Source organism: Candoia aspera, chromosome 7 (assembly GCF_035149785.1).
Source record: "Candoia aspera isolate rCanAsp1 chromosome 7, rCanAsp1.hap2, whole genome shotgun sequence".
NCBI lineage: Eukaryota > Metazoa > Chordata > Lepidosauria > Squamata > Boidae > Candoia > Candoia aspera.
Genome location: NC_086159.1, coordinates 7,855,105 through 7,880,955, shown reverse-complemented (window position 1 = coordinate 7,880,955; position 25,851 = coordinate 7,855,105). Strand labels below are relative to the sequence as shown.

Sequence of the window (25,851 nt, the reverse complement as noted above, 5' to 3'; positions counted from 1 at the left end):
TTGGGTGCATCTCACACACAATGCACAGAAAAACCAGGCACTGTGGCTGCCACCTTGACTGTTTGACCCCCACCGGCAACCCGTCGCCTGCAGCTGCATGACACCCCCAAGTCCTATTTTGCACTGTCTAAAGACCTTTGAAATGCATCAAAACTCAGTGGCCAATACCCCATAAATAATATCCCAAACCTAGAAGCACAATTTTGTGCTGAGTTTTGGTGGAAAATAAAGCAAAATAGGGGTTAACCCTCTCAAACCACTTCACCTTTCTCTAAAAAGCTGTGCTCTACCCACTCTGGATATCAGGACATTATCCCTTCCCAGCTACATTGAATACAAAGAAAACAGTGACCATCAAAGGTTGTCCCTGGAACTCAGTCACTAGAGAAAACAGAGACTGTAATGCGTTTTTCCTACAAGCTTTTATCACTAAATAAGAAGGGGGGGGGGCACTGAGGGTTATCTGAGCGTCCTCCTTGGACCTGCCAATATTCTAAACCTGACTGAGGAGGGACCTAATATTCTCAGGTTTATGTTGCCCGAATTTAAGCATCTCAATATTCTGATTTCCCACCACCCACCCAGTTCCTGAAGTACGACGGGAACCAGATTTCACGACAGGGCTGGCAATGAAGGGCAATGGTGCTGCAACAATGTCCGAATGGTACAAAATGAGGGCAAGGCAGGAAGGACCCAGGGGTACCTCTGGGCAGCTGATAACTCTGCACCACAGTAGAAAAGGGATTGTGTGACAGCTGGGCTTGGAGAAAGAGGAGGAGTTGGAGAAGGGGGGAGTCTGCCCTGATTGAATCTTCCTGCAGGGGTGGGTGACTGACAACTTAAATGGGATGAAACAGGACCTGGGAGGGCAGGGGAGCAGAGAAATTCCCGATACCACCCAAAGCAGCTTCTTTTTTTCCCTTTTTCCTGTTTTATTATTATTAATTGTTCAGGATATAATTAAGACTCATAATGCAGAATATAACTCCAACAGCACTGATAAGAGAAAACACTGTAACTAGATTAGTTTCCAAAGTAGCTTCTTAACTTCTTCAGGGCAGCAAAGCCGGCTCAAAATCCAGCTGAACTGCAAAGGAGGGTACCTGCAGTATTATTTTCTCCACTCTGCAAGAGATTTGGAATTTGGAGAGAAGCTTTGCAATCCCGGAAAATCTTTGCCCGGGGCCAACTGGGGAAAGTGAAAACTCCCCATCCTCATGTCCTTTTGCCCCAACAGCAGCGCTCAACCTGGTAGATCCAGGGTGGGTGACCTGCAGCCCCTGCCCCAAATTTGGCCCCAAGCCTCTTTCTTTTTGTTTTTTGGTAGCGCAAGGGTCACTGATATTCAGGGCAAAAGTGCTAAAAAGGGGCAATTTTCCACCATTTGGGGAGGAAAACAAAGCAGAGGGGAATGCTTAATGCACAAAGAAGGGAAAATAGAGCTAGCCAGCCAGCCAGCCAGAAGCAACTCGGCTACGCTTTCCAGCTTGGCCCAGCTGTGATGGAAGGAGAACTGCATATCACGGTTGGAAACATTCAAGAAGTACCAGAGTGATTTTAGCTGAACCACTGTACACAGTAGCTCCAACTTCCTAAAAAGGATATTTTGGATTGAAGCCTTAAAGCCATGACTTCCGAATCTTGTTAGCCAGGTTGCATGAATATGCAATGGTCTAGACTGAGGTTTCTCAATCTTGGCAACTTTAAGATGGGAAGTCCACCCGTCTTAAAGTTGCCGAGATTGAGAACCACTGATCCAGGTTCAGCCGGAAATCCACCCTCTTCCTTTGGCACCTGGACTTCAAGACAAGCCTCTGAACATGAGGAGATGTTACAGCCGCTCTGCCTGCCATCAGTGGACCACACCCCATTTCCAAATGGATTTATTTTCGCAAGTGGTATCTCTGCTGTTCACAGAACATTTAGGTAGCAAACATCCGGCTCTTGCCATATGTACAGTTTGGCTTTGCTCTTTCCAACGTCACCTGTTTGCAGATGGTCACCTTCCTGGGGGAAGCAAGGAAATATAAACATTTTAAGTGAGCTGGCAGAGAGAGAGAGAGAGAGAGAGAGAGAGAGAGATGGCATAGCTGACAACCTGTTAAACCCTCCATCCATAGGAAGTGTGCATTTTAAATTCAGGTTTCAGGCAAAGAAGATCTATGTAGCTTGTGTAACTCATTGCTACAGGATGTCGTGATGCTAACTTAGCTACAGGTAGTCCTTGCTTAACAACCATTCATTTAGTGATGGTTCAGAGTTATGATAATGCTGAAAAAACTGATTTATGACTGGTCCTCACACTTACAACCATCGCAGGGTCCCTGCGGTCACGTGATCACAATTTGGGTGCTGGGCAACCAGTTTACATATATGACCATTGCAGCATCCCATGGTCACATGATCATCATTTTTGACCTTTCCAGCCAGCTTCTGGCAAGCAAAATCAATGGGGAACCACATGATTCACTTAATGACCATGTGATTTGCTTAACGCCCCAGTGACTCGCTTAATGACCATAAAAAAGGTCGTAAAATCAGGTCGGATTCACCTAATGACCACTTCACCTAGCAACCATAATTCTCGCCCCAATTGTGGTAATTAAGTGAGGACTATCTGTAGTATGAAATGGGGACTGAGATGAATTCAGGAAAAGGTCTAGATATATCAGAAGTAGCAGGCGTTTAAAATTTTTCTGCTAGAGGGGCATGTTACCTCTGTCAAAACTTTTCAAGAAATTGAAAGATCCCACATTCTAACAGCTGCTGGGCAGAATTATGAAGGTGCCCCTTATCTTGATCAATTTGCTACGCACCATAAAAAAAAATGATATTGTCCAGATGGTCTCCTGTTTTGTTTTGCAAGCTTTGTAGTTGGGAGACAGGCAAGGCAGAGTAAATATTATCAAGAATACGGAATGGAGTTGGTAGGCAAGGCTGTAGCCAGATGATAACAGAGAGATCTAGAAGTTAATGACTGTGACTTTGAAGAACTAATGCAATCTCCATTTTTGGAGCTTCTGAACTTAGCTGACATTACATTCAATTACTTGAATATGATTACAGTAGTCCTTGCTTAATGACCACTCGTTTAGCGATGGTTTGGACTTATGACAGTGCTGAAAAACCGACTTGTGACCGGTCCTTGCACTTATGACCGTTGCAGCATTCCCATGCTCATGTGATCATGATTTGGGCACTTGGCAACTGGTTCGCATTTATCACCATCGTAGTGTCCTGTGGTCACATGATTGCCATTTTCGACCTTCCCAGCCAGCTTCTGGCAAGCAAAATCAATGGGCAACCATGTGATTTGCTTAATGACCACATGGTTCACTTAATGACCGTAGTGATTCACTTAACAACTGCCACAAAAATGTCATAAAATCAGGTCGGATTTGCTTAATGACACTTAGCAAATGAAATAATGGTCCCAATTATGGCTGTTAAGCAAGGACTACCTGTAGTGAGAATATTCCTCATGCATTTGAGAACGTTTGTGAAAAAGACTGAAGGAAGTTCTTGACTCTCCCCGGTCTTGGGATCCAGCTACTGGAACACAACTCACCTGTTCTTCTCTTGCACCACCACTCACATTTCTGCTTGGAGGGAAACTGATTCGCATTCCCGCCACAGCCACCATAGATGAATGGACGACACTTCTCCATTCCTTGGTGATAATACCAGAGCACCACATACTGAAGGCAGGAGCCCTCATCCATTGGCAAGACACAGGGATCTGCAAGATAATTCAGCCCGCTAAGCTGGAGGTAGGGAGAGACTTCATGGTCTTCAGTGCAGCTGGTGGAAGATCAATGTCTGCATTTCACGCTCAGCAATTTGCAGTGGAACTGTGGTGCCCTATATTGGCACAGGGTGTTGCACAGATATGGCAGTGGAGCCTCCAAACCACGATTTCACCCTGGCAACAGTGGCAGATGAGAGAAGGCAGGCAAGTTTGAATGGGGCAGAGTGCCCTGACTGCTGCTGGAATTCAGTCCCAGCAGAAAATGGGAAATGAGAGGCTGTGGAGGTTGGCAACTAGGAGCCCCAGGGCCATTTGCAGGCCTATGTCTCATTTGTCCTCAGTCTAAATTCAAAGCTCCTTTAAGACAGCCAGCATGGATGGCAGTTAAGGTGTTGGACTAGAAGTGGGGAGACCCAGATTCAAGTCCACCTTCAGTCACCGAACTGCCCTAGGTGACTTGGGGCCAGTCCTTCTACTTCAGTCCAGCTTCCCTCCCAGGACTGTTGTTTTAGGGAACAAGGGGAGGAGGGAATGCAGTCTGAGCTTCTTAATGAAGGCAGGATACAAATCTAAAGCAATAAATAAGAGACTAGTTCAAAAGTCTGGTAGGTGTTGGAAAAATCACTGTGGGGGATTTTCTGTTTCGTTTGCACCCACCCAGCACCCTCCCAGTCAATTTTTATTTGCACCCATCCACACTCTTTAGTTCAGCCTGCAAAAATACACCGGATGTTTACAGGTAGTCCTCGACTTATGACCATTCATTTAGCGACTGTTCGAAGTTACTACAGTGGCGAAAAAAGTGACTTACGACTGATCCTTCCACTTACAACCATTGCAGCGTCCCTGTGGTCACATGATCAAAATTCAGGCGCTTGGCAACCAGCATGTATTTATGACGGTTGCAGCGTCCCAGGGTCACACAATCACCATTTGTGACTTTCCTAGCCAGCTTCCAACAAGCAAAGTCAATGGGGGAGGCTGGATTCGCTTAATGACCATGTGATTCACTTAATGACTGTGGTGATTCACTTAATGACCACAGCAAAAGGTTGTAGAATTGAGCATGACTCACTTAACGACTGCCTTGCGTAGCAATGGAAGTTCTGGTCCCAATTGTGGTCATAAGTTGAGCGCTACCTGTATTTAGGAAACATCAGCAAACATCAGAAACAGTTAACTAGCAAAAAAAGATGCAAGACAGAGAACAACAGGGAGAAAGGTAAGGGTGACCACAGGATTCAGTCAGAAAAGTTAGGATGCAGTCATGTTAATGAGATCAAAGCTCCACAGGTAGAGCTTTGATCTCACTGTTGTGGCTGCCATCTTGACCTTTTGGGACCATACCCTGTAGACACCTCTGGAGAGAGACATGAACAATGGGCAAGAATTTATAATTTATATATATGGTTATTAAAAGGCTGGAAACAACTCTGTGGGTAATTAGTGTGGACAGTCCCAAAGGAAGTAGCCTTGGTTTATCCCAGCCTTGAACTTTTTTTCAACATAGCAGCAGACTAGAGAGGGAAAGGAGGACACCAGGTGATCCTTCCTCTATTGGGAACCATTAGAGAAACAGTTTGATGGACAGGGAGGATGACTCTAAGAGTAAGATCTGCCCTTTCCTTGCTATTTGGGAGAGAGAAGAGAAAGCCAGAGATCATGTTAGCAGGACATGAGCATAGCCTGGGAAAACAAGAAGGGGTGAAGAATAGGCTCAAGATTGCCTTGACTTCACTCTCTTTGGTATTGGTATTGCAAAGCTGGCTGGGGAATTCTGGGAGTTGAAGTCCACCCATCTTAAAGGGGACAAGTTTGAAAAACACTGCCCTAAACAGAAAGAGGGTTGCTTAACTTGGCTGAATTGAAATCTGGGGAGAACTCTCAACCTGGTGCCCTCCAGATGTGCAGGCTATGCTACCTGGGAGTTCTGTTCCAACACATCTGGAGAATACCAAATTGCAGGCGGCCAGCTAACACTGGATGTGTTCACACAGCACACTGAAACGAGTTGGTTGCAAACCAAAGAACTGCATTTGCAAACGACACTACCCCTGGTTCAGGTTAACTGTGGCTAATTTCTTTTGTGGCTAAGCGTGGTGTGTGATCCTAGTCAATTTGGTTAATTGATGCTTCAGTGTATTGGTTGAACCCAGAAAATGGTTAAACAGGAATCAGGTTACATGGGTTGTGGGAATGCAGCTGCTAGTTGTGCTTGACAATTTTCTGTTCTAAAACCTCTAATCTGGTTTGGAAACTGAGTGCATCTTCCCCAGCTTCGCATAGATTATATCCCCAATATATGCATGCTTGTTCGCAACCATTGTGGCATGCAGTTCCTCATCCTTGCATGCAGTTTGGGAAGCCGAGAAATATTTCAAAACTGACTCGAGAGGTCTTGGTGAATTCTCTGCCCACTGGGGCCCACGAGGGATTCCATTTTGACAGACTGCACCATTGCACTTGCAAAGAAATCCACGATAGATTTTCTCACAAGCCCTCAAAAAAATGAAACCCAGAGGCATTGCAACATTAAGTTCGCCGAACCCTTGCAGCAGCAGTTCCCTCAACACTGCACTGTTTTTCTCAAAAGGCCCAGAGAAGTGGAGAAAGAAACAGGTTTGAAAAAACAGGTTTGAAGGAAAGAGAAAGGGGTTGGCAGCTTCTCTGCATGATCTGCCTTCAGAAAGCCGGAGTGATGGTGATTCACCTTCTCGCGGGAAGCCCATCCATTATCTGCTTCATCCCTGAAAGCACATGGAAACCTACAGCTAATGAGGGCATGCAAATAAATTAGCTGCGATTTAAATATTGATTGTCATGGGCTTCCACGACGCCTCCCTCTCTCTCTCTCCGGGTTTTACAAGACCTCACAATGAAAAAGTCATGGAGATGATCGCCGGGTGGCGGAAAGATGGGCGGAAAGTTTTAATGGCTTTCAGCAACTTGGGCAAAAAGGTTGTGTGTTAGTCAGAAGGCAATTGAAGCATCAACAGCACCACTGGCAGAAGGACAGGGATGGGTGGGAAAGGAAAAAAAAGTGCTTAGACTTGGCAACTTTAAGACGTGTGGACTTCAACTCCCAGAATTCCCCAGCCAGCATGGGTAGACTTCGACTCCTTCCTTCTTTCCTTCTTTCCTTCCTTCACTCTTTCTTTCTTACGTTAAACCATTTTATGGTCTTAAGAGATGAGATGTCATGTTCTGTGCTGTTCTAAATGGCCACAGCTTAGTTTGTGGTGAATGTACTACATTTAGTCCTTGCTTAACAACTGCCCTGTTTATTGACCATTTGAAGTTAGAACGGGTCTGAAAAAGTAACTTTACAACCGGTCCTTGCACTTATGGCCATTGCAGCCACATGATCACCACTTGCATGTTTCACAGCCAGCTTCCGACAAGCAGAGTCAGTGGAGTAGCTGGCAGTAAAATTGCAAGTCGCGGTCACGTGATGTCTCGCTTAGGGACTGCGGTGATTTGCTTAACAACTGAATGGGAAGTGAGGTCATAAGCCTGTTGTGGTCACGTGATGTCTCGCTTAGTGACCGCATCACTTAGTGATGGAATTGCCAATCCCAATTGTGGCCATTAAGCGAGGACTACCTGTATATACACTTGTTAAATAAATAAATGGATGAAGTGGGTAGGACTGAGAGACTGGCTGGCACAAAGGCACAAAGTCTGCCTGAGAACTTCCGAGACTGAGGGGGGACCAGAACTTGGGTGTTCCCACTTCTAGGCCAGCATCTTCAACCCACACTTTCTGTTTTTTTTTAAATTCAGCCTTCCTTTGCAAGCCCATCCCTCGGTGGGGCTGACAGCTTGCCAAGGACACTCAGAACGAGCACAGAACATAAGAAGCAAATCACCTGCACTAGGTGGAGCTGGTTCTTCCACAAGCACACCATCCTGGTTCCCTTTCTTGATTTTGCTCAGCAGGTCTTGTTCTGCTGGAACTCTGGACAGCAGGCCCTCTTCCACCATCTGCTCAGCCTCTGCCAAGGAACTGGCATCCGAGTCTGCCAGCCGCTTGGCCACACGGACGCTTTGGTCTGCAGGAAAGAAAGGAGGAGAATGGTTAGAAAACCACCCTCTTCCTCACCCACCCGATCAGTGCAGGAACTTCTTGCAATCCTCCCTAATCTGGGATTCTCTGGGCACGTGAGGATGATGGGAACCAAGATCCAATCAGAAAAGGGCTTTGGAAATGCACCATCAAGCTACCCGAGGTAAATTAAAAAGATCCAGGTCTGGATCTACTGTTAATAAGGATTAAAGGGGATTGCTGCTCCATTTTCTTGGGTGATGGTGAAGCTATAACCGTACCCTGCAAATTGCTGTAGATTATTTCAGGGTGGGGCAAACTGCAGGCTTATGCACACATCAAGCAATCTGTTACGGTGAATTTTGACTGGTAATGGAGCCACTTATCCATCCCTGACTGTGTTCAGAAGCCACAATCAAACCATGGCTACGTTGAACATCTAAGCCCAATTTTTGGCTCAGAGTTTTAGGAGGGATGAAAGAGAAGAGGAAGTGCTTCTAACTCTCTTCCCTTGGCCCGCTTCCAACAGCCTGTTTAATTTGGATAATGGGAGAGGTAACTAGGTTGTGGGAATGCCAAAATAGGGTCAACTGACCCAGCTGACTAACTTTCAGGGGATTAGGTATAACCCTACATAGGAACAGTCATGGGTGGGGTTAAACTCAACTCAGTCCATCATGATGTGGGAACTCAGTCAATTAACTTATTTTGCCTATCTAGTCCTCCAGGAAATTGAGCTGGAGAGAAGGAGAGGCTGAAAAAAAAAATCTTCTCCACTACAGAGGCCAAGGACTGGAAACACTGATTAACAGCAGGGGCTAAGCCACACCCACTGCCCTCTGGCTAAGCCACACCCCCTGCCCCATCTGATGTTAGTGATGTTGGGCTAGTGGTGTTCTGAAGTTTTGCCAGTATTCTCCAGGTGCAAAGGCTGGTGGGATAGAGGGCATTTCCTAGAGTGGTGTTTCTCAACCTCTGCTCCTTTAAGATGGGTGGACTTCAAGTCCCAGAATTCCCCAGCCAGCCTTGCTGGCTGGGGAATTCTGGGAGTTGAAGTCCACCCATCTTAAAGGGGCAGAGGTTGAGAAACATTGTCCTAGAGAATGCAAATGGGGGATCTGTATGCCTCAAATGGTTTTAGGGTTTTTTTTTTTTTGGCCCAGTTAGCATCTCAGGGTTAGCAGCAGATTGGGTTATGCGTGTTGTGGGAACACAGCTAGTATACCATGTACTACCTTTGGCTTCCAACACCCTGTGTTGACAGAGTGCAGCATGGCTTAGCCTCTTTCAAATGTGTTGGATGACAAATCCCATAATGTGCACTGCAGCATGACCACTGACAGAGCACTCCCCCCCCCCCACCCTTTTCCATCTGTGCCAGGGCAATAAACCCTGGTGAGTTTTATAGGGAGAGAACATTCACACCTTTATCAGCCTGCTATTACAACTTTTTAGATAAGATCCCAGGAGATTGCTAGCCATCTGGGCAAAGCTTGGACACTACAATCCCATCTTGTTTACCCAAGCTTGGGCGGGTACTTATCTCTTCCTGCTGGATGGTTCCTCGTTTGCAACTCACCATTACAAACTGTGAAAAGAGGAAGGAAAAAATGCACTCAGAGATGCGTCTGCAATAGAGGCATTCCAAGTGTTTCCTTTCTTTCAGACTGGATGCCAAACATAGCATGGCTAGATTTGCATTATAGATCCCAGTCAAGGTAATCTGAGTTTGGGGGGATCTCCGTGGGCATGGTTATTACACTGATGCAACCATCTTTTCAGTGCGCCAACGAAGCAGATGTGATGTGATCTCTGCCTTTGTGTGCACTGGGGCAGTGTTTCTCAACCTTGGCAGCTTGAAGAGGTGTGGAGTTCAGCTCCCAGAATTCCCCAGCCTGCTCAGCAATTTTTAAGGTCAATTCTGGGAGTTGAAGTCCACGTACCTTCAAGCTGCCAAGGTTGAGAAACGCTACCCTAGAGGGTCAAAAGCACAGAGGCTGGTTGAGGTGTGAAGATAAATCACAGACTTTGTCCTTCTGCATTCTGCTGGGAAGAGGAATGAGCAAATTAAGATTCTGCAGGAAAAACATCCCCCACCCCCACAACAAGCCTGGCCTCTGCTAAGATTCATCTGGTGAGCAGGCTGGGTGAAAACAATCCGGCTTGCTTCTAATGGGACGAAATTTCCTTTCCTGGTCAGAGATGTGAGGGCATTCAAATTGATCCAATTTACAGCCCTTACCATCCTTCCTGCTCATCTCGCTCCTGAGGATGACCTTCACGTCCTCTGCCTGGGGCAGACAAGCACAAAAGCTGAGCTTCAGATTCTCCTACAAAGACATCCGGTCAGTTTCCCTCCCTCCCCAGCTTAATTCAGCCCCGTAAGCGTGCAAAGCAAATGGGATGCTCCCTCCGGTGAGCATTCAGCCCGGTCTCATGGGCCCAGAGGGAAATTCAGCCTTACTTCTCAGCCCGAGAAATGGGATCGTCCCTCATTCCACCACATGCACAACTGGCAGCAGATTTGGGCTATTATCAATAGCCACTGAATCTCCTTCTGTTCCATGTATGCATTCTATCAGGGTTTAACGCTGTATTTCTACAGCCCCAGAGAAAGAAAATCTTGTTTGGAGGAACTTTTTGCCCTGGGTGGTTAAAATAAATTGGTAATCTTGAGATAATGTGCCCCTGAGGGTTGCTTGGAAAACATCTGGTCTGGTCCTGCCCCAGTCAGTCTCCAGTGGACTCTTCCATTATATACAAGATTTAGGGTTCCTAACCCGGAAGGAAGGAAGGAAGGAAGGAAGGAAGGAAGGAAGGAAGGAAGGAAGGAAGGAAGGAAGGAAGGAAGGAAGGAAGGAAGGAAGGAAACAGAGGGAGGGAGGGAGGGAGGGAAGGAAGGAGATGGAAACAGGGAAGGAAGAAAGGAAAGAAGGGAGGGAGGGAGGAGAGGTGAAAACAGGGAAGGAAGGGAGGGAGGGAGGGAGGGTTTCTCCACCCTTCTGGATCAGGGCAGTGTTACATAGCTGTATACTGGGGAAAGAATTCCCCCATCCTTATTTCTCGCACTGCAAGTGCTAATTCAGGTTCTCACATTCAAGGCAAGCATTACAGCCTCCACGTCCCACATTTCCAGCCCTCCGAATAAGATGACATTTTGAATTGCAGTCTTTATCAGGCTTTGACCATTATGGGCCACTTTCAGAGAAGGCTTTCTCACTGTCCCTTTATCTCATCACTTAATGAGCCTGTCATTTTCCCCAGGCAACTGCTGTTGTCAGCGGACTTCTGCCTTGTTAAAGGCAAGGCTTGCCTGCTGAATGGGGGAATTCTGAAGAATTGTATCTAAACCACCTGGCCGAGATCCCTGGGCTGGGCTTCTTACTGGAAAGGGGAACCTAATCCTTAAGAAGAAAGCCTGCGTGTACCATAACGATCACGGTCCAAGGCACTTACAGAAAGACCGGGTTCTCCTTTTTCTCCTTTCTGACCAGCAAGGCCTTCTTCTCCCTGTTAAAAAAATGCCAGCAGTAGCCACCTGAGCCCCATCACCAGACCTTACCGACCAGTCTGCAAGGACTTGCAGATCCTACCCAAAGGGAACCAAGCCCTTCATCCTTAGCATCTGAATAAGGGGCTCCTTCCAGATCATCCACAGTTCAGGCTTTGTAGTGCTCAATAAGACATAAAGCTCTTTAGAAGCTTGGAAGAGAGGTCTACTTTTGCATGAGGACATTGCCCAGATGGTTTTCAGAGGACCAGCTCCTGCCCTCAGATAGGTTTTCAGTTCTGCTTTGTCACCAAAATGGTATCAATTCAAGTTGCAAATTATTCTCACCCCAAATTCCCATAGCTTGCGTGTTATTTCAGATCATCTATCCTGCTCAGCTACAGGATACCCCTCATCTGACCTCTAAAATCCTAAAATCCCCTTGGGACAAGCCAATCTTAGGAAAGCTTGAACCCACTGTCTTGGAAACTTCCACCACTGAGAAGTGGTGGCCAAGGATCTACAGCCGTCTGCATCAGCTAAAGAATAATCTCATTTTACCGAATCACTGCTTATCATTCCTTTACCTATAATTTCATCACCCCTTCTCTCTCTGCAACCAGGATCTGCTCTGAGTTGACAGGATCTTCACTGTCACTTCTGCTATGTTGTGAGTCCAGCCCTCTAGCTTTTACCACAGGTGTCCACAGTGGGACATAAGAGGGCAAGCAAATGGCAACAGAAGTGTCATGCTGTCACAATTCCAGTTATACCCATTTTGTACATGTGTCTTTGCATGTATGAAAGGCATGGAGCTTGCATTGCAACAGTGCAACACCACCTTTGTCACTTGGGCCAAAACTTCTGATCTTGAAGTTGCCTCTTTCTTGCATTCCCCATGAAACAATGAAGTTGCTTAACAGCAGGTTTCTCAACCTCGGCAGCTTTAAGATGTGTGAACTTCAACTCCCAGAATTCCCCAGCTGGCTGGGGAATTCTGGGAGTTGAAGTCCACACATCTTAAAGCTGCCGAGGTTGAGAAACCCTGCTTTAGAGGTAAGAAAACACTTTCATTAAATGCTTAATGATTTCAAATGCTCAGATCCACACTCTCATAAGCTCCAAATACTCACCATTTCCCCTTTCTTGCCGGGGGTCCCAGGGGCCCCCCGGAGGCAAAGCAATGGCCTTCCTCTTCTCCCTCTTTCACCCTGAATGCCAAAAGGAAGGATTTGTTGCAATACAACACACTGCTTCCTGCACTACCCACTTGTTTTGTATTAACACAATTGCAGGGACCCCCTTGACACATGAAACCCAAACCATTAACCTGATTACAGTATGGCTTGATACGGTGGCTTGATGCCTAGAACATGCTAAAGGCGGGTTCCCCTAGTAGGCAGAAAGCCAAAATCCCAGCCTGTTGTGTGAAGCTGGCCAAAAAGTTTTAACATTTGGTACCGTCCAGAGGTCTAAAGATCTTTTTATTTCAGCAATGCAGGCATCAGTGATATTTTGGCTATCCATGTATCCGTATCTATATATTTATGATTTGGTGAGTGGGTTGGTTGATTGATTGCAAGTTTATCCCACTTTTCACATCCATCTTCCAAAACAAGGTGCAGCAGGTCCAGGAACAGAAGGAGATCCATTTTTGAAGGGCAGGACAGTGATCCAGTTTCAGCGAGGACAAACTCTGCATTCTATGGCTTAAATTGCAAACTTAGCTCAACAGAGGAGAACAGAAAGTGATGTTCCTTGGTTCTCGGATCTCAGAGCTACGGCTAGAGGCTCAAGGAAGAGTCGCAACTTCTCCTGCAACTTGTGCTGCTTTCCAGTTCTCCAGTCTGGGGCAGCTGTCCATTTCCTTTCAATCGTGCAGGTCAACATCCTTTTCCACCACAAAGGGGCCTGCATGAAGTTGCCTGTTCTTGAGAGCCACCAAGCTCTGGATCACCACTTGTAAACAGCTCCCCAAGGGAGCTTCTGTGGTTGAGAACCTGGATCTCCCCACTTGTGATGGCGTGTGGGAAAGACCTTGGGAGACGGGGCAAAGAGATGCTCTCAAGGGAACAGTCAGATAAGAGAGGGCATAGTCCACAGCTGCATAATGGGTGGAGAAAGAGGCTCAGGAGGGACCCTCCCTAGTCTCTCGGGCAGTAAAGGAAATGGGGGAAGGATTGTACTTTCAGACTTGCAAGATTCTGTTAATCTAGCCTTACAATGAAGTAGAATTGGCTCATCTGGTTATGTTTCCTGTCTGGTCTACCTGGTAAGGCTGACACCACTAGAGATGGCAAGAAGATACCCCAAACTCAGATACCTTCCTGCCCTCTCGTGGTTGTCAGCATTTTGGCGGCCTGGATCTGGTGGTCCTTCTCTCTCTGATCTTTGGACTGGCTCCAATTCATGTAGCCTTTTCCTGCTAATGGTTGCTTTGCAGGAAGCCAAGTGTGGTCTTCTCCATAGCTGGATGGAACTGCTCAATCTGCTATCTGGCCCACACCCTGTGCACCTCTTGGCGAGGGGGAGACCCTTAGTAGGTTCTCCCTGGATGTAGAGGGCAAAGGGACTGGCCTTGAGGGACAGGAGGAAGAGCCACTACCAGACAACAGTCAGATAAAAGAAATCTGGGTCTGGGCCAGAACTGTGAGAAGCAGGTGAACTTGTGAGAAGCAGGTGTTCACCATCTTGATTCCCCCAGATGTGTTGGGGATGGAACTCTGGCCAGGTCCAAGGCATTGTAGCTGATTACCAGCTGAGTATGAGTCAGGGGTCTGATGGGGCAAGCAGAGGCAATTTTAGACTGCATCAATAGAAGGATAATTTTCAAGAAATAGGAAGTAGGGTTCAAAATGGGCAAGATGGCGGTCATGGCATGCAAACAAAGCCCTACCTCCTTGAACATGCATGTGATGCATGCCTGTAAAAACAATAGCAGCTTTGATGGTGATGCCATGACCGCCATCTTGCCTGTTATCACCACCATCTCCCCTGTGTGCACTACTGCCTATATTCTCCACCGTTGAGACCCCATTTGAGTCCTGTGTCCTGTTGTGGGCGCAATATTTTTGGAGCATTGCCTTTGCCTTTGAGATGACTTGGAAGCTGCAGCTTGTGCTAAATGTTCCCCTGTTGGCAGGGAGAATCTGCTCCTGCAGAACAACACCAATATTAACATTGCTGCATTGGTTACCAGTAGGTGTCTGTGCCCAGTTCAAAATGCCAGTGATTACCCCTACATCATAGCACTGGGATATATCAGAAACCGCCGTGCCAGATTTGAACCATCTGTCCATCTGGTTCAAACATCTGGGGAGGGTGTCAGCCTTCCAAGGGAAACCAGACTAGGAAGTCAAAGTGATGAATGGTAATACTACTTTTATTATAAAGCTACAGTAACAGAATCTTGCAAGTCTAAATGTGCTTCCATCCTCCCTCCCTTTATCTTCATGAGAATTAGGGAGAGTCTTGCATGAGATGCTTATTCAGGTTACAGTTCTGGCCCAGACTCAAATTTCTTTTATCTGACTGTTGTCTGGTAGTGGCTCTTTCTCCAGTCCCTCAAGGCCACTCCCTCTGCCCTCTACATCTAGGGAGAACCTACTAAGGGTCTCCCCTTCGCCAAGAGGTGCACAGGGTGTGGGCCAGATAGCAGGTCTTTTCAGTAATAGCCCTCACACTAGGGAACATGGTTTTCTGGAGGCACATTCCATAAGACCATTAAGACCATCCTATTCCAGTGTCTCTTTAACCTTAAAGGATGGTGGGTGTCATATTCATCATTATATTATACTTTAAGTTTTTGCATTTATTTTTTCTGTTGATATTTTGATTTTTTTTTCCTGCTTGGTTGGACACTGCCCAGAGTCTCAAGCAATTGGGGTGGTATAGAAATATTGCAAATAAAATAAAATACACTTGAAGAAGGGTTCAGACAACTTGGGACAGTCTCAAAGCAGGAAAACAAAGACGATTTAGAGGACTGGGGGCTATGCTTACAAAGAAAGATTGAAGGAAGTGGGAGAGCTTACCCTGAGAAGAGAAAACCTGTTCTCTCTCACTCAAAAGTGCAGGATATGAATAATGGATTTAAATTAAAGGCTAAATTTAAATTCTAGTTGACTGTCAGAAAAGAAAAATTCCCAAGAGTAAGTGCAGTTTAATAATGGAACCAAGATCCCAGAGAGGTGGTGGGCTCCCTGTCACTGGAGGTGATCAAGCAGAGACAGAAATTTAGAGATGCTTTAGTTTTGATTCCTGCACTTTGAAGGGGTTGGACTTAATCGTCTTAAGGCTTCTTTCAAATTCTTAATGCTGGCTGAGGAATTTGGGAGTGGCAGGCCCAAGACATTTGGAGGCCACAAAGTTGCGGAAAACTGTATGAGAAAAAAGACAGAACCAATGCATACAGAGAGCAGTGAACCTCTCCCTCTAATAAGGATTGAAGACTGTCAAGAACATAAGGACTCACACTTTTGAAGCAGGGCTGCTGGCAGAGAGATGCAGTTGTGCATGTGGCCTCAGAGCTAGCACATGGGAGTTGACTGGTGATCTAACACAGAAGCAGGTCAAGATGATGCCCCCCCATCTTTTTTACAAATTCCCAAATCCCCAACTTTTGCTTATGCTGATGGGGGCTACCAAGAGCTGCATTGCAGCAAATCAGGAGGTGCTGGGTCTAACTTAGGCTAAAGGAGCTTCCAGATAAAGAGGCAGTATATCTGTGGATGTTGGGAACAAAAAACAGGAAAGACCAGTGGGGGTGGGGAGGTGAGAAAGGTAAGATGGTGCGATCAAAGCTCCACCCCTTTTTATGTGCATTGTGAATTTGCTTTTGTTTGGGAGTAGTTCAGAGTGTGGCATGAGCCTATTCTGCTCAGTTACTTTACAGTTTAGTGCATTGTGGGAACTCAAAACATGGATTAATTCAGGAACCAAATTAGGAGTATCCTGTGGACACTGGATCAGCTGGAATCCCGGTCTGATTCAGCAAAGTGTCTTTTCTATTTTTTGCCCAGGTTGGTGGTCTATTGCTTGTCCTACTGCAACACAGAAAAATGAACCATGTAACAGTCTTCAGATTATCGCAATTTGTGATCTTCCATATCTAGGCTGCAAAAATCTAAGATCTTACTCTCAGCAGCCATCTAGTGGTCATTCAGATTTTTGCAGCCTGGATCTGATAGCCTTACTCAAAGCTCCCTATTCCTGGGACACCGCTGGAGTGCTCTTACTCTGTAGAGGAGGCATATTTCTTTCTTGAACTTGGGAGAAACGGCCACTTCCTTTTCCTTTACAGGTACTCCTCGATTTATGACCATTCGTTTAATGACCATTCGAAGTTACAACAGTGCTGAAAAAAGTGACTTACAACCAGTCCTCACAGTGTCCCTGTGATCACGTGATCAAAATTTGGGTGCTTGGCAAACCGCATGTCACATGATCACCATTTGCAACCTTCCCAGGTGGCTTCCGACAAGCAGTCAACAGGGGAAGCTGGATTCATTTAATGACCATATGATTCGCTTAATGACTGTGGTGATTCGTTTCATGACCACAGCAAAAAAAGGTTGTAAAGTTGGGTGCAACTCACTTAATGACTGCATCGCTTAGCGATGGATGTTCCAGTCTCAATTGTGGTTGTAAGTCGAGCACTACTTGTACTTCCTGCCACTAGACAAGGAATGGAAACATCTAAAGAAGCAAACCAGCAGGGCCTTTCATGGTTGCAGAATCCCCAGCTTTTGTAATTTAGGGTGCAGAGAAAGTGTTGCAAAGATTGAAGATGTGACAAGGTTTTATGTGCTGATCAACACCAAAGCTGGTGGGTTGATTTAACAATTCCTACAGGGTTCCTACTTCTTGTTCTCCCCGTATGCAAACTCCGACCACTTTAAGCATATATGAAGCCACCTGCCTTCCATCCTGCCCGCAGCTCTGTGCCCGCTCTGCTCCGCTAACTTATTTTTTCACTCATTTATTTTTCGGTACCTTGAAATGCTACCCTCTGAAACTTCGTGGGGTGATGGTGATCAAGATGTGGGGTCAGAACCAGAGAATCCTGGGTTCAGATCTACACCTCACACTTAGAAGGTCAAGGGGGATTTGAGCCAGTCCCTTACTAATACGAATAACTGGGCATACATTTGGGGTTTGCATCAGTCTGAATTTGCTTGCTGTGCTGTTAGATAACGGTATCAGGTTTTCACCTACTTTTTAAAAGGTTAATTCTAGGTTTGTTAACTGCTGCAGATTTGGGGAAAGTGAGCCTGCTTTCTTTATTCAAGATAAGTTTATAAACAATTCCAAGATTGTGCTCATATATATGGAAAAATTAATCTGATTTTATCCAGAAGCTTCTATTCTGAAATATGAAACACACATGGCACTTTTATCTCACTAAAAGAAATCCTATTCACATCTATGACTACATCTAATCTATATCGGTTATTCCCTATTTTTCTTCTTTTCATCCTTGCACCCTGATCTCTGGTTTGTGCCAAAAACTACATCCCAACCCCCCTACTTCCTTCTTACCTGTGGTCCTGGATCGCCACGTGGCCCTTGTTTTCCAGGTGCCCCAGGAACACCAGCCTTGCCAGGTGGGCCACCTTGGCCTTTGAAGCCAGCCAGGCCCAGAACTCCTTTGGCACCCTGCAAATTCCCACAGAGAGAGACAACGGTTTGGGAATGAGGATGAGAACGTTTTTCAAATATCAGATTGTCTGTCAAGCAGAAGACTTCTTCTCTGCTGTTCCTGGGGCTGGGACTGGATCTAAATTCCAGAAGAACAGATTTTGGTTGGACATTAGGGTACTTTTCTGAATGGGAGAGTTGATTGTCAGCGGAACAACTTCTGCACAGATTACTGGGGTTTGCCTACCAGGACACGCCTGAGCCAAAGCTGGACAGCCATTTGTTTGGGGAAACTTAGGGCCTGCATTTCCTATAACGAACAGGGGAATGGACTAGATGACCTTCAAGATCCCCTCCCATTCAGTGGCTGGGGCCACAGAACATGCTTAACCTAGTTCCTGGATTAAGCAATTTTCTGAGTTTGCACAATGCATGAAACAATACATTAACCAAATGAGCTGGATTTCCCAGATGCTACAAACAGCAACACATTAACCTAGTTTAGCCCTAACCATGCTATTCCAGCTGCTCATCCAGGTTCAGGGTGGAAAACAGGTTAGGAAGTTTAGCAATTTGAGGGGAATGAAGTGTGGGAAAAAAAAACTGATGTTGCCGGTGTTACAAGGCATTAATCATATATGTTGGTTTGTAGCCGTTTGATTCAAATATGTCTCTATTTCTATACATCTCAGTTCTTTCTATTTCTATCCCTCTTCTTCTTCTGCCCTGTTTTTGTATGAAGGCATATATGAACATGGACAAAAGATCTCAAAGCAGTCAGAGAAGCAGAAAGGTTGGGTTTTTGGGCTTTTGCACCTGGTGGGAAAAGATCTGGATGAAGACCTCTAAGAAGATGCAGCAGGGGATCTTTCTCAATCTCTCCAAAGAAGCGATGGGTCCCCATGTGAACTGGAAAAGTGAAGGCACTCAAGGAGGACACTTCCAGGAGAAGACTTAGTCTTCAGTAAGTCCTCAAAGGATGAAGACAGGACTAGCCAAGCTTTCATGAAAGCTTTAACGTGGATGAGCACTGAAGTATTTTGGAGCCATCCCATAGAGTAAGGTCCTGGACATGGTGGGAATCCTACCTATATTCTTCTGGAACTCAAAGCTAGCCTGGTTGTCTAGAGCAGTGTTTCTCAGCCTTGGCGGCTTTCAGATGTGTGGACTTCAACCCCCAGAATTCCCCAACCAGCATGCTGGCTGGGGAATTCTGGTTGTTGAAGTCTACGCATCTTAAAGCCACCAAGGTTGAGAAACACTGTTCTAGAGTTTGATTCGGGTAAAGAAAGTGTGTGAATGTGTGGATTTTAGTTTAGAACAATGTTTTTCAAACTTGGCCACTTTAAGGTACATGGACTTCAACTCCCAGAATTCCTCAACCAGCATGGCTGGCTGGGGAATTCTGGGAGTTGAAGTCCACCATCTTAAAATGGCTAAGTTTGAAAAACACTGGTTTAGAAGATGAACAATAAAAGAACCCACATTTGTGTCTCACTGTCCCGAGTCACTGAGTAAAGAAGACCAACCAATGGCGTTGGAGGAATGACCAAAGCCCAAAATTATTATGCCTGTCTGTGGGTTACTGCAAAGACTTTGACTCTTGGTAACAAGATCTATGAAAGCCGGTTTGGGGTAGTGGTTCAGGCACCAGGCTAGAAACCCGGAGACCGTGAGTTCTAGTCCAGCCTTGGGCATAAAGCCAGCTGGCTGACTGTGGGCCAGTCACTTTCTCTCAGCCCTAGGAAGGAGGCAATGGCAAACCACTTCTGAAAAACCTTGCCAAGAAAACTGCAGGGTTTGGTCCAGGCAGCCTCTGAGAATCGGACACGATTGAATGGATTAAAAAACCCCATGATCTAGGGCTGCTTTAAGGGAAGGGAAAAAAGGGAAAATAAGAATGGGACATACAGCCTGCAAGAACAGAAGTTTCTTGCTTTTCTCAAGAAACTTTTGCTGCCTTGGACAGCAGATTAGTTTTCTTCCAACCTCTACATAGAAAACTTCCATGCCAGCTTGAAAGGCAGGAATTGTTGCATTTCATTTTTCATGGTGTTTGGCATTTAAATTACCCTGGCCTTATATCTAAGTATACTGCACTTTAGATTTTTTTTAAAAAACAACAACTGCATTATAGGGAAATAGTCCTCTCCAACCAATTTCAGAGTTACTATTTCACTCTGTAAAGCCTTCTCAGCTGTGGTGCTAGGCTAATTTTATTCACTTTACTGGACTTTGCTTGGTGATCTGCCCCCCCCCCGCCCAAAGACTCATTTAGGCAGTGGAAGGACACACAAACTGGACTGGGAATTGGCCGTTTAAGCCTATTTGTGACCCCAATGTCCGACTTCTCTCATTTGGACAACTGTTTTAATTTGCAGATAGATTTTTATTTTATTTTATTATCTTACCTTACCTTACCTATTTTAATTATTATTTCCTTGGGCAGCTAACAATGATCAAACCAATAATAAAAACACTCCTCCCCCCTAAATTAAAGCCCATTACAGTCCAACCAAGACACCATGATACCCTTTCACCACCTACCCATGTGCTGGGCACCTTAATACCTTTAGAAAGTATATTCCAGATTATTTTAGAGAGCAACATTATTTTACTATTTAACATAGAACATTTGGAGCCTGGTGACAATTGAGCAGCATCTAAATGGCAGAAATAAAGAAAAGATGGTTCTAACGTAATACTCACCAGGCTTCTGGCACAACCAGGGCTCAAGGTTAGGTCACCAGGGCCAGAGAGCGCCCACTCCGCATAATCCATTATCTGAGACATGCCACATCGGCAGAGCAAACGGGGATCCGTCTAACCTTGTTTGCAGGGGCTGATGGATGTCTAGGACTAACTGACCTTTTCCAAACGAGGTCTGCCGCTCTCACCTTTTCTCCTTTCTGCCCCGAAACTCCCTTGGGCCCGTCGGTGCCAGACACGCCACGCTCCCCCTAAGCAGAGCCAAAGGCCAGGGTGAGTTTGATAGAATAAAACCCATGAAAGCAACTTGCCGTGGCTTACAGGAGGAGAACATGTGAGAAGCAGCATGGCGGAGGGCTGAAAATCTGAGATAGGGCTGGGGAGAGCCCTCTCTCAGCTTCCACTCTATCCTCAGCCACATCATTCAACAGAGGGACCTGCAGGGGGTCAAAAGAGTCAAGATGGCGGCCACACAACCAGGCGATCAAAACTTTGCCTTTTGAAAGGTGAGTCACAGTGTGCTATGAGCGGGGGTCTTCAGATCACCCTTCTTAGGGCCCCTTGCGATTAAACCATACTTGGACTGGAAGGTGTTCAAAAACCCTCTGAATCTTGGCAACTTTCAGATGTGTGGACTTCAACTCCCAGAATTCCCCAACCCACTCCCCTGCAGATACCCTGTCATTTGGTGATTTGGGTTTCTTAGCTCAGCCTACCTTGCAGGGTTGTTGGGGAGGGAATAAGTAGGGAAGGCTACATATGACGCCTTGGTGTTTTGGGAGGTGTTAGCCCTGCAAGGTAGTCTGGAAAGAAAGGCAGATATAAACCCCATCATCATCATCATCTTTATTATTGTTGTTGTTATTATTATTTTATTATTATTGATGTAAATTTCTAGGGCAGCCCACTGGACAGTCAGGATTGAAAACAGAGAAATCCTCCATTCAAACCACCAATGAAAGGCAGCCACACCAGGGGAGGAGAAAACACCTAACCAGGTGACAAATTCATCATCATGATCCTCATCATCTTGTGCAGGGTTTCTCAGCCAAGGTTCCGCGAGAGGTCCCTCGGGGTTCCCTGGGAGATCACGATTTATTTAAAAAATTATTTCAAATTTGGGCAACTTCACATTAAAGAGGAAAGTTTCATTCTTTATTTTTAGTTTAAGAACACTGTTAGTGCATACAGAGGGGCCTACCCATGAAACGAATAGAGTAATTTTGTGACTTCTGGCCTAGATTTGAGCCTGAATGTGCAGGGGTTCCCCGAGGCCTGAAAAATACTTCAAGGGTTCCTCCAGGGCCAAAAGGTGGAGAAAGGCTGAACTCATGCATTTAAATATCCTGAGTGCTGTTCTCCAAGGAAGCCAATGTATACAAGGCAGGAGGGTTCCTTCATGCTTCCTCGCCTGCTGCTTTTTCACCTGCAATTCAACCCCACCAAAGAAGTGCTTCCTGTTGGCAATGCCACCTGTTTAAGTTGAGAGGGCAGGTGCCATGGCAGAGAAGCCCTACCCAGTGGAGCCCCCTGGGCCTATCTTCCAAAAGCTACATTTCAGATCTTTCTCCACCTGCCCCGTCACCATGGGAGAACCATCCCTAAAAACCTCATTTTCTTTCTCCTGTCCCCATGATCCTCCAGTCCTCTGATTCCCCGCCCCTGGATGAAACTGGCTTCTGTCACCGTTGACATCTCATTTCCCACTTACAAGTAGTCCTCGCTTAACAAGCATTTGTTTAGTGATGGTTCGGACTTACAACAGTGCTGAAAAAATGAACTTTTGACCAGTCCTCACACTTATGACCGTCACAATGTCTCTGTGATCACACGGTCACAATTTGGGTGCTTGGCAACCGGTTCCATTTATGACTGTCGCAGCATCCCGTGGTCACGGGATTGCCATTTTCGACCTTCTTGGCCAGCTTCTGGCAAGCAAAATCAATGGGAAACCATATGATTCACTTAACAACCATGTGGTTTGCTTAATGCCCACAGTGATTCACTTAACACCTGCCACAAAAAAGGTTGTAAAATTGGGTCGGATTTGTTTAATGACCACTTCGCTTAGCAACCAAAATTCCAGTCCCAATTGTGGTTGTTAAGCGAGGAGTCCCTGTAGAGCATTGCCTTCTGGACAGCTTCAAGGAGCGAAAAATGTGTTAGGCTTTGTCACCCCTTGTCTTGGAGGGCAGAGAGGAACCGCCAAGGAAATAGCAAATGCAGGTTTGGGGTTCTGACAAAATTCAGAGGGGTGGAGAAGGAAGATGGTGGGGAAAGGCCACTGAGGTCGCTTGGACTGTTTCGGCTAAAAGCTGGGGGTGAGCTGGAAGGCTATGAAGATGCATATCTTTGAAGGCTGAAAGATTTAAAAAAATGGTTTGCACTTTACCTTTGATCCCTGGAGTCCTTCCGCACCTGCGGATCCTGGTTTCCCAGTCACGCCAGCTTCCCCCTATACACCGAAGGGGAGACAGAGAACTTAGTTAAACCTTGTAACGTACTTTCCATGACAATGCGGGCCACATGCCTGCATTGGGCAGTCTCTTGCGTGCAAATCTGGAAATCGCCAGATGTTTCTGACCGCTGGGAAGGCAAGTCTTTGAGGAAGCATCAGCTGAGTTCACGCATTGCCTGGAGCTGTGAGAGGGCTCGCTTTCCACAGCCTCTGCGAGGCGCGGCAGCTCTGCCGCTCTGGTCCGTCCATCGTCCTTTGGGACTCCGCACGGTGCAAATGGGAGAGTTTTGCTTGTGGAACAAGCCGGGTTTGAGGGCAGGCAGTGCTGTTTAGTGCAGCGGGTGACCCCGGCCATTGACAGGATGTGGACAGAGAAGGAGGCAAAGGGAGAGCTGGAGACGGGCAGGTCTTTGGACCTGAAGGGGGACAGGTGCTCTGGAACACACGGGGCCACCCAGGGGGCTCCTGTCTGCACCCCCTGAAGGCAGTTGCATTGGAAAGAAAGAAGGGAGGGAGGGAGGGATAGGGAGGGAGGGAGGGAGGGAAGAAGGGAGAGAGGAAAGGAGGGAGGGAGGGAGGGATAGAAGGAAGGAAGGAAGGAAGGAAGGGAGGAAGGGAGGAAGGGAGGAAGGGAGGAGAAGGAGGGAAGGATAGAAGGAAGGGAGGGGTAGAAGGAAGGAAGGAAGGAAGGAAGGAAGGAAGGGAGGAGAGGGAGGGAGGGAGGGAGGGATAGAAGGAAGGGAGGGAGGGAGGGAGGGATAGAAGGAAGAAAAGGAAGGAAGGGAAGGAGTGAGGAAAGGAGGAAGGGAGGGAGGGAGGGAGGGAGGGATAGAAGGAAGGAAAGGAAGGAAGGAAGAAAAGGAAGGAAGGAAGGGAAGGAGGGAGGGAGGGATAGAAGGAAGGAAAGGAAGGGAGGGAGGGAGGGATAGAAGGAAGGGAGGGGTGGAAGGAAGGAAGGGAGGGAGGGAGGGATAGAAGGAAGAAAAGGAAGGAAGGGAAGGAGTGAGGAAAGGAGGAAGGGAGGGATAGAAGGAAGGAAGGACGGGAAGGACGGGAAGGAGGGAGGGAGGGAGGGATAGAAGGAAGGAAGGGAGGGAGGGAGGGATAGAAGGAAGGAAAGGAAGGAAGGAAGAAAAGGAAGGAAGGAAGGGAAGGAGGGAGGGAGGGATAGAAGGAAGGAAAGGAAGGGAGGGAGGGAGGGAGGGATAGAAGGAAGGGAGGGGTGGAAGGAAGGAAGGAAGGGAGGAGAGGGAGGGAGGGAGGGATAGAAGGAAGGGAGGGAGGGAGGGAGGGATAGAAGGAAGAAAAGGAAGGAAGGGAAGGAGTGAGGAAAGGAGGAAGGGAGGGATAGAAGGAAGGAAGGAAGGACGGGAAGGACGGGAAGGAGGGAGGGAGGGAGGGATAGAAGGAAGGGAGGGAGGGAGGGAGGGATAGAAGGAAGGAAAGGAAGGAAGGAAGAAAAGGAAGGAAGGAAGGGAAGGAGGGAGGGAGGGATAGAAGGAAGGGAGGGGTAGAAGGAAGGAAGGGAGGGAGGGATAGGGAGGGAGGGAGGGAGGGAGGGGTAGAAGGAAGGAAGGAAGGAAGGAAGGAAGGAAGGACGGGAGGGAGGGAGGGAGGGATAGAAGGAAGGAAAGGAAGGAAGAAAAGGAAGGAAGGAAGGGAAGGAGGGAGAGAGGAAAGGAGGAAGGGAGGGATAGAAGGAAGGAAGGGAGGAGAAGGAGGGAGGGATAGAAGGAAGGAAGGGAGGAGAAGGAGGGAGGGAGGAAGGAAGGAAGGACGGGAAGGTGGGAGGGAGGGAGGGAGGGATAGAAGGAAGGGAGGACCCAAGAGACAGGAGATATGAAAGGAAGGGAAATATGTTTAAATCTAGTTTACACTGGCACCATTCACTGCAGCTCTCCCTACCTTTCCATCTTGGCACATCCTCCTTACTTCCCCACATCCATCCATTGCCTTTCATTCTTAAACTTCTCATCTCTCTCACCAACTCCCTCCCTCCCCAACTTTCTCCATCTTCCCCTTCCTCTTGACCCATCCACTCTTCCTTCCCAGGTTTGGTCTGGACAACCCAACCGCTTTGACGTGCTTCTTTCGTACCAGGCACTCACTTCGATATTCAGTCTGCGTTCGCTCGGCACCCACTCGTTCTTGACTCAGCACTTTTTGTTGCATCATCACCCACACTTCTGGAGTAGCTCCTTCCCACCACTGCTGAAACGCTCAATTCTGACTTCCACGCAGCAAAGTGTGCACAAGCCCACTCCCATGCACAGCCATTCTCACTTCTTTCAACAAATGTTCCCTTCCCACAACAGAGTACACAGGCCCCTCTACCTTTTAGCTAATGCCCGAACATCTCAATAGTTCTTCATCCATTTAACCGTATTTTACGACATAAGCCCTAGTAAATATAGCTGCAGTTGACTGTGATGCTCAGGATGTTTACAGATTCTGATTTTTTAATTGGCACAGTCCAAACTGAGACATTATGACAATGGCATCTATGGAGGGGGGAAGTGAGGCTGGCAGAATAACAAAAAGCTGCATCACACCACATGGCAGCCCAAGCCCTGCCCCTTTTATATATGTGTTGTAAGGTTGCATGCATATATGGAATAGAAGGAGCTTGTATCACCGTAGCACAACACGGTTTTTGTCCTATCAACGAAATCAGGAAGCTTCTACAGGCGCCTGTGCTCCACGGCTGGCTTCTCTTCAAAGTGAAGTGCCCATCTTAAATTTGCTTGAAAAGAAAATACAGG

The 25,851-nt window shown here is 46.7% G+C and overlaps 2 protein-coding genes across 3 annotated transcripts in view; both read right to left on the bottom strand.

The window, feature by feature from the left end:
• The window catches only part of GDI2 (GDP dissociation inhibitor 2), a 229,920-nt gene that overhangs the window by 184,477 nt on the left and 19,592 nt on the right, over positions 1–25,851 (bottom strand). The gene's annotated exons all lie outside the window — the stretch shown is intronic.
• Positions 1,961–23,095, bottom strand: LOC134500978 (collagen alpha-1(VII) chain-like). 2 transcript variants are annotated; one of them, XM_063308492.1, is made up of 9 exons: positions 23,024–23,095; positions 20,820–20,882; positions 17,824–17,940; positions 12,417–12,494; positions 11,250–11,303; positions 10,027–10,084; positions 7,618–7,800; positions 3,569–3,739; positions 1,961–2,007 (listed from the first exon to the last, which is right to left on the bottom strand). In XM_063308492.1, the coding sequence occupies exons 4-9, from the start codon at positions 12,417–12,419 to the stop codon at positions 2,000–2,002; spliced, it is 477 nt and encodes a 158-aa protein (XP_063164562.1). In that variant the 5' UTR covers positions 12,420–12,494; positions 17,824–17,940; positions 20,820–20,882; positions 23,024–23,095; the 3' UTR covers positions 1,961–1,999. The 2 variants fall into 2 exon arrangements, with proteins under 2 accessions (XP_063164562.1, XP_063164563.1); XM_063308493.1 differs by lacking the exon at positions 20,820–20,882.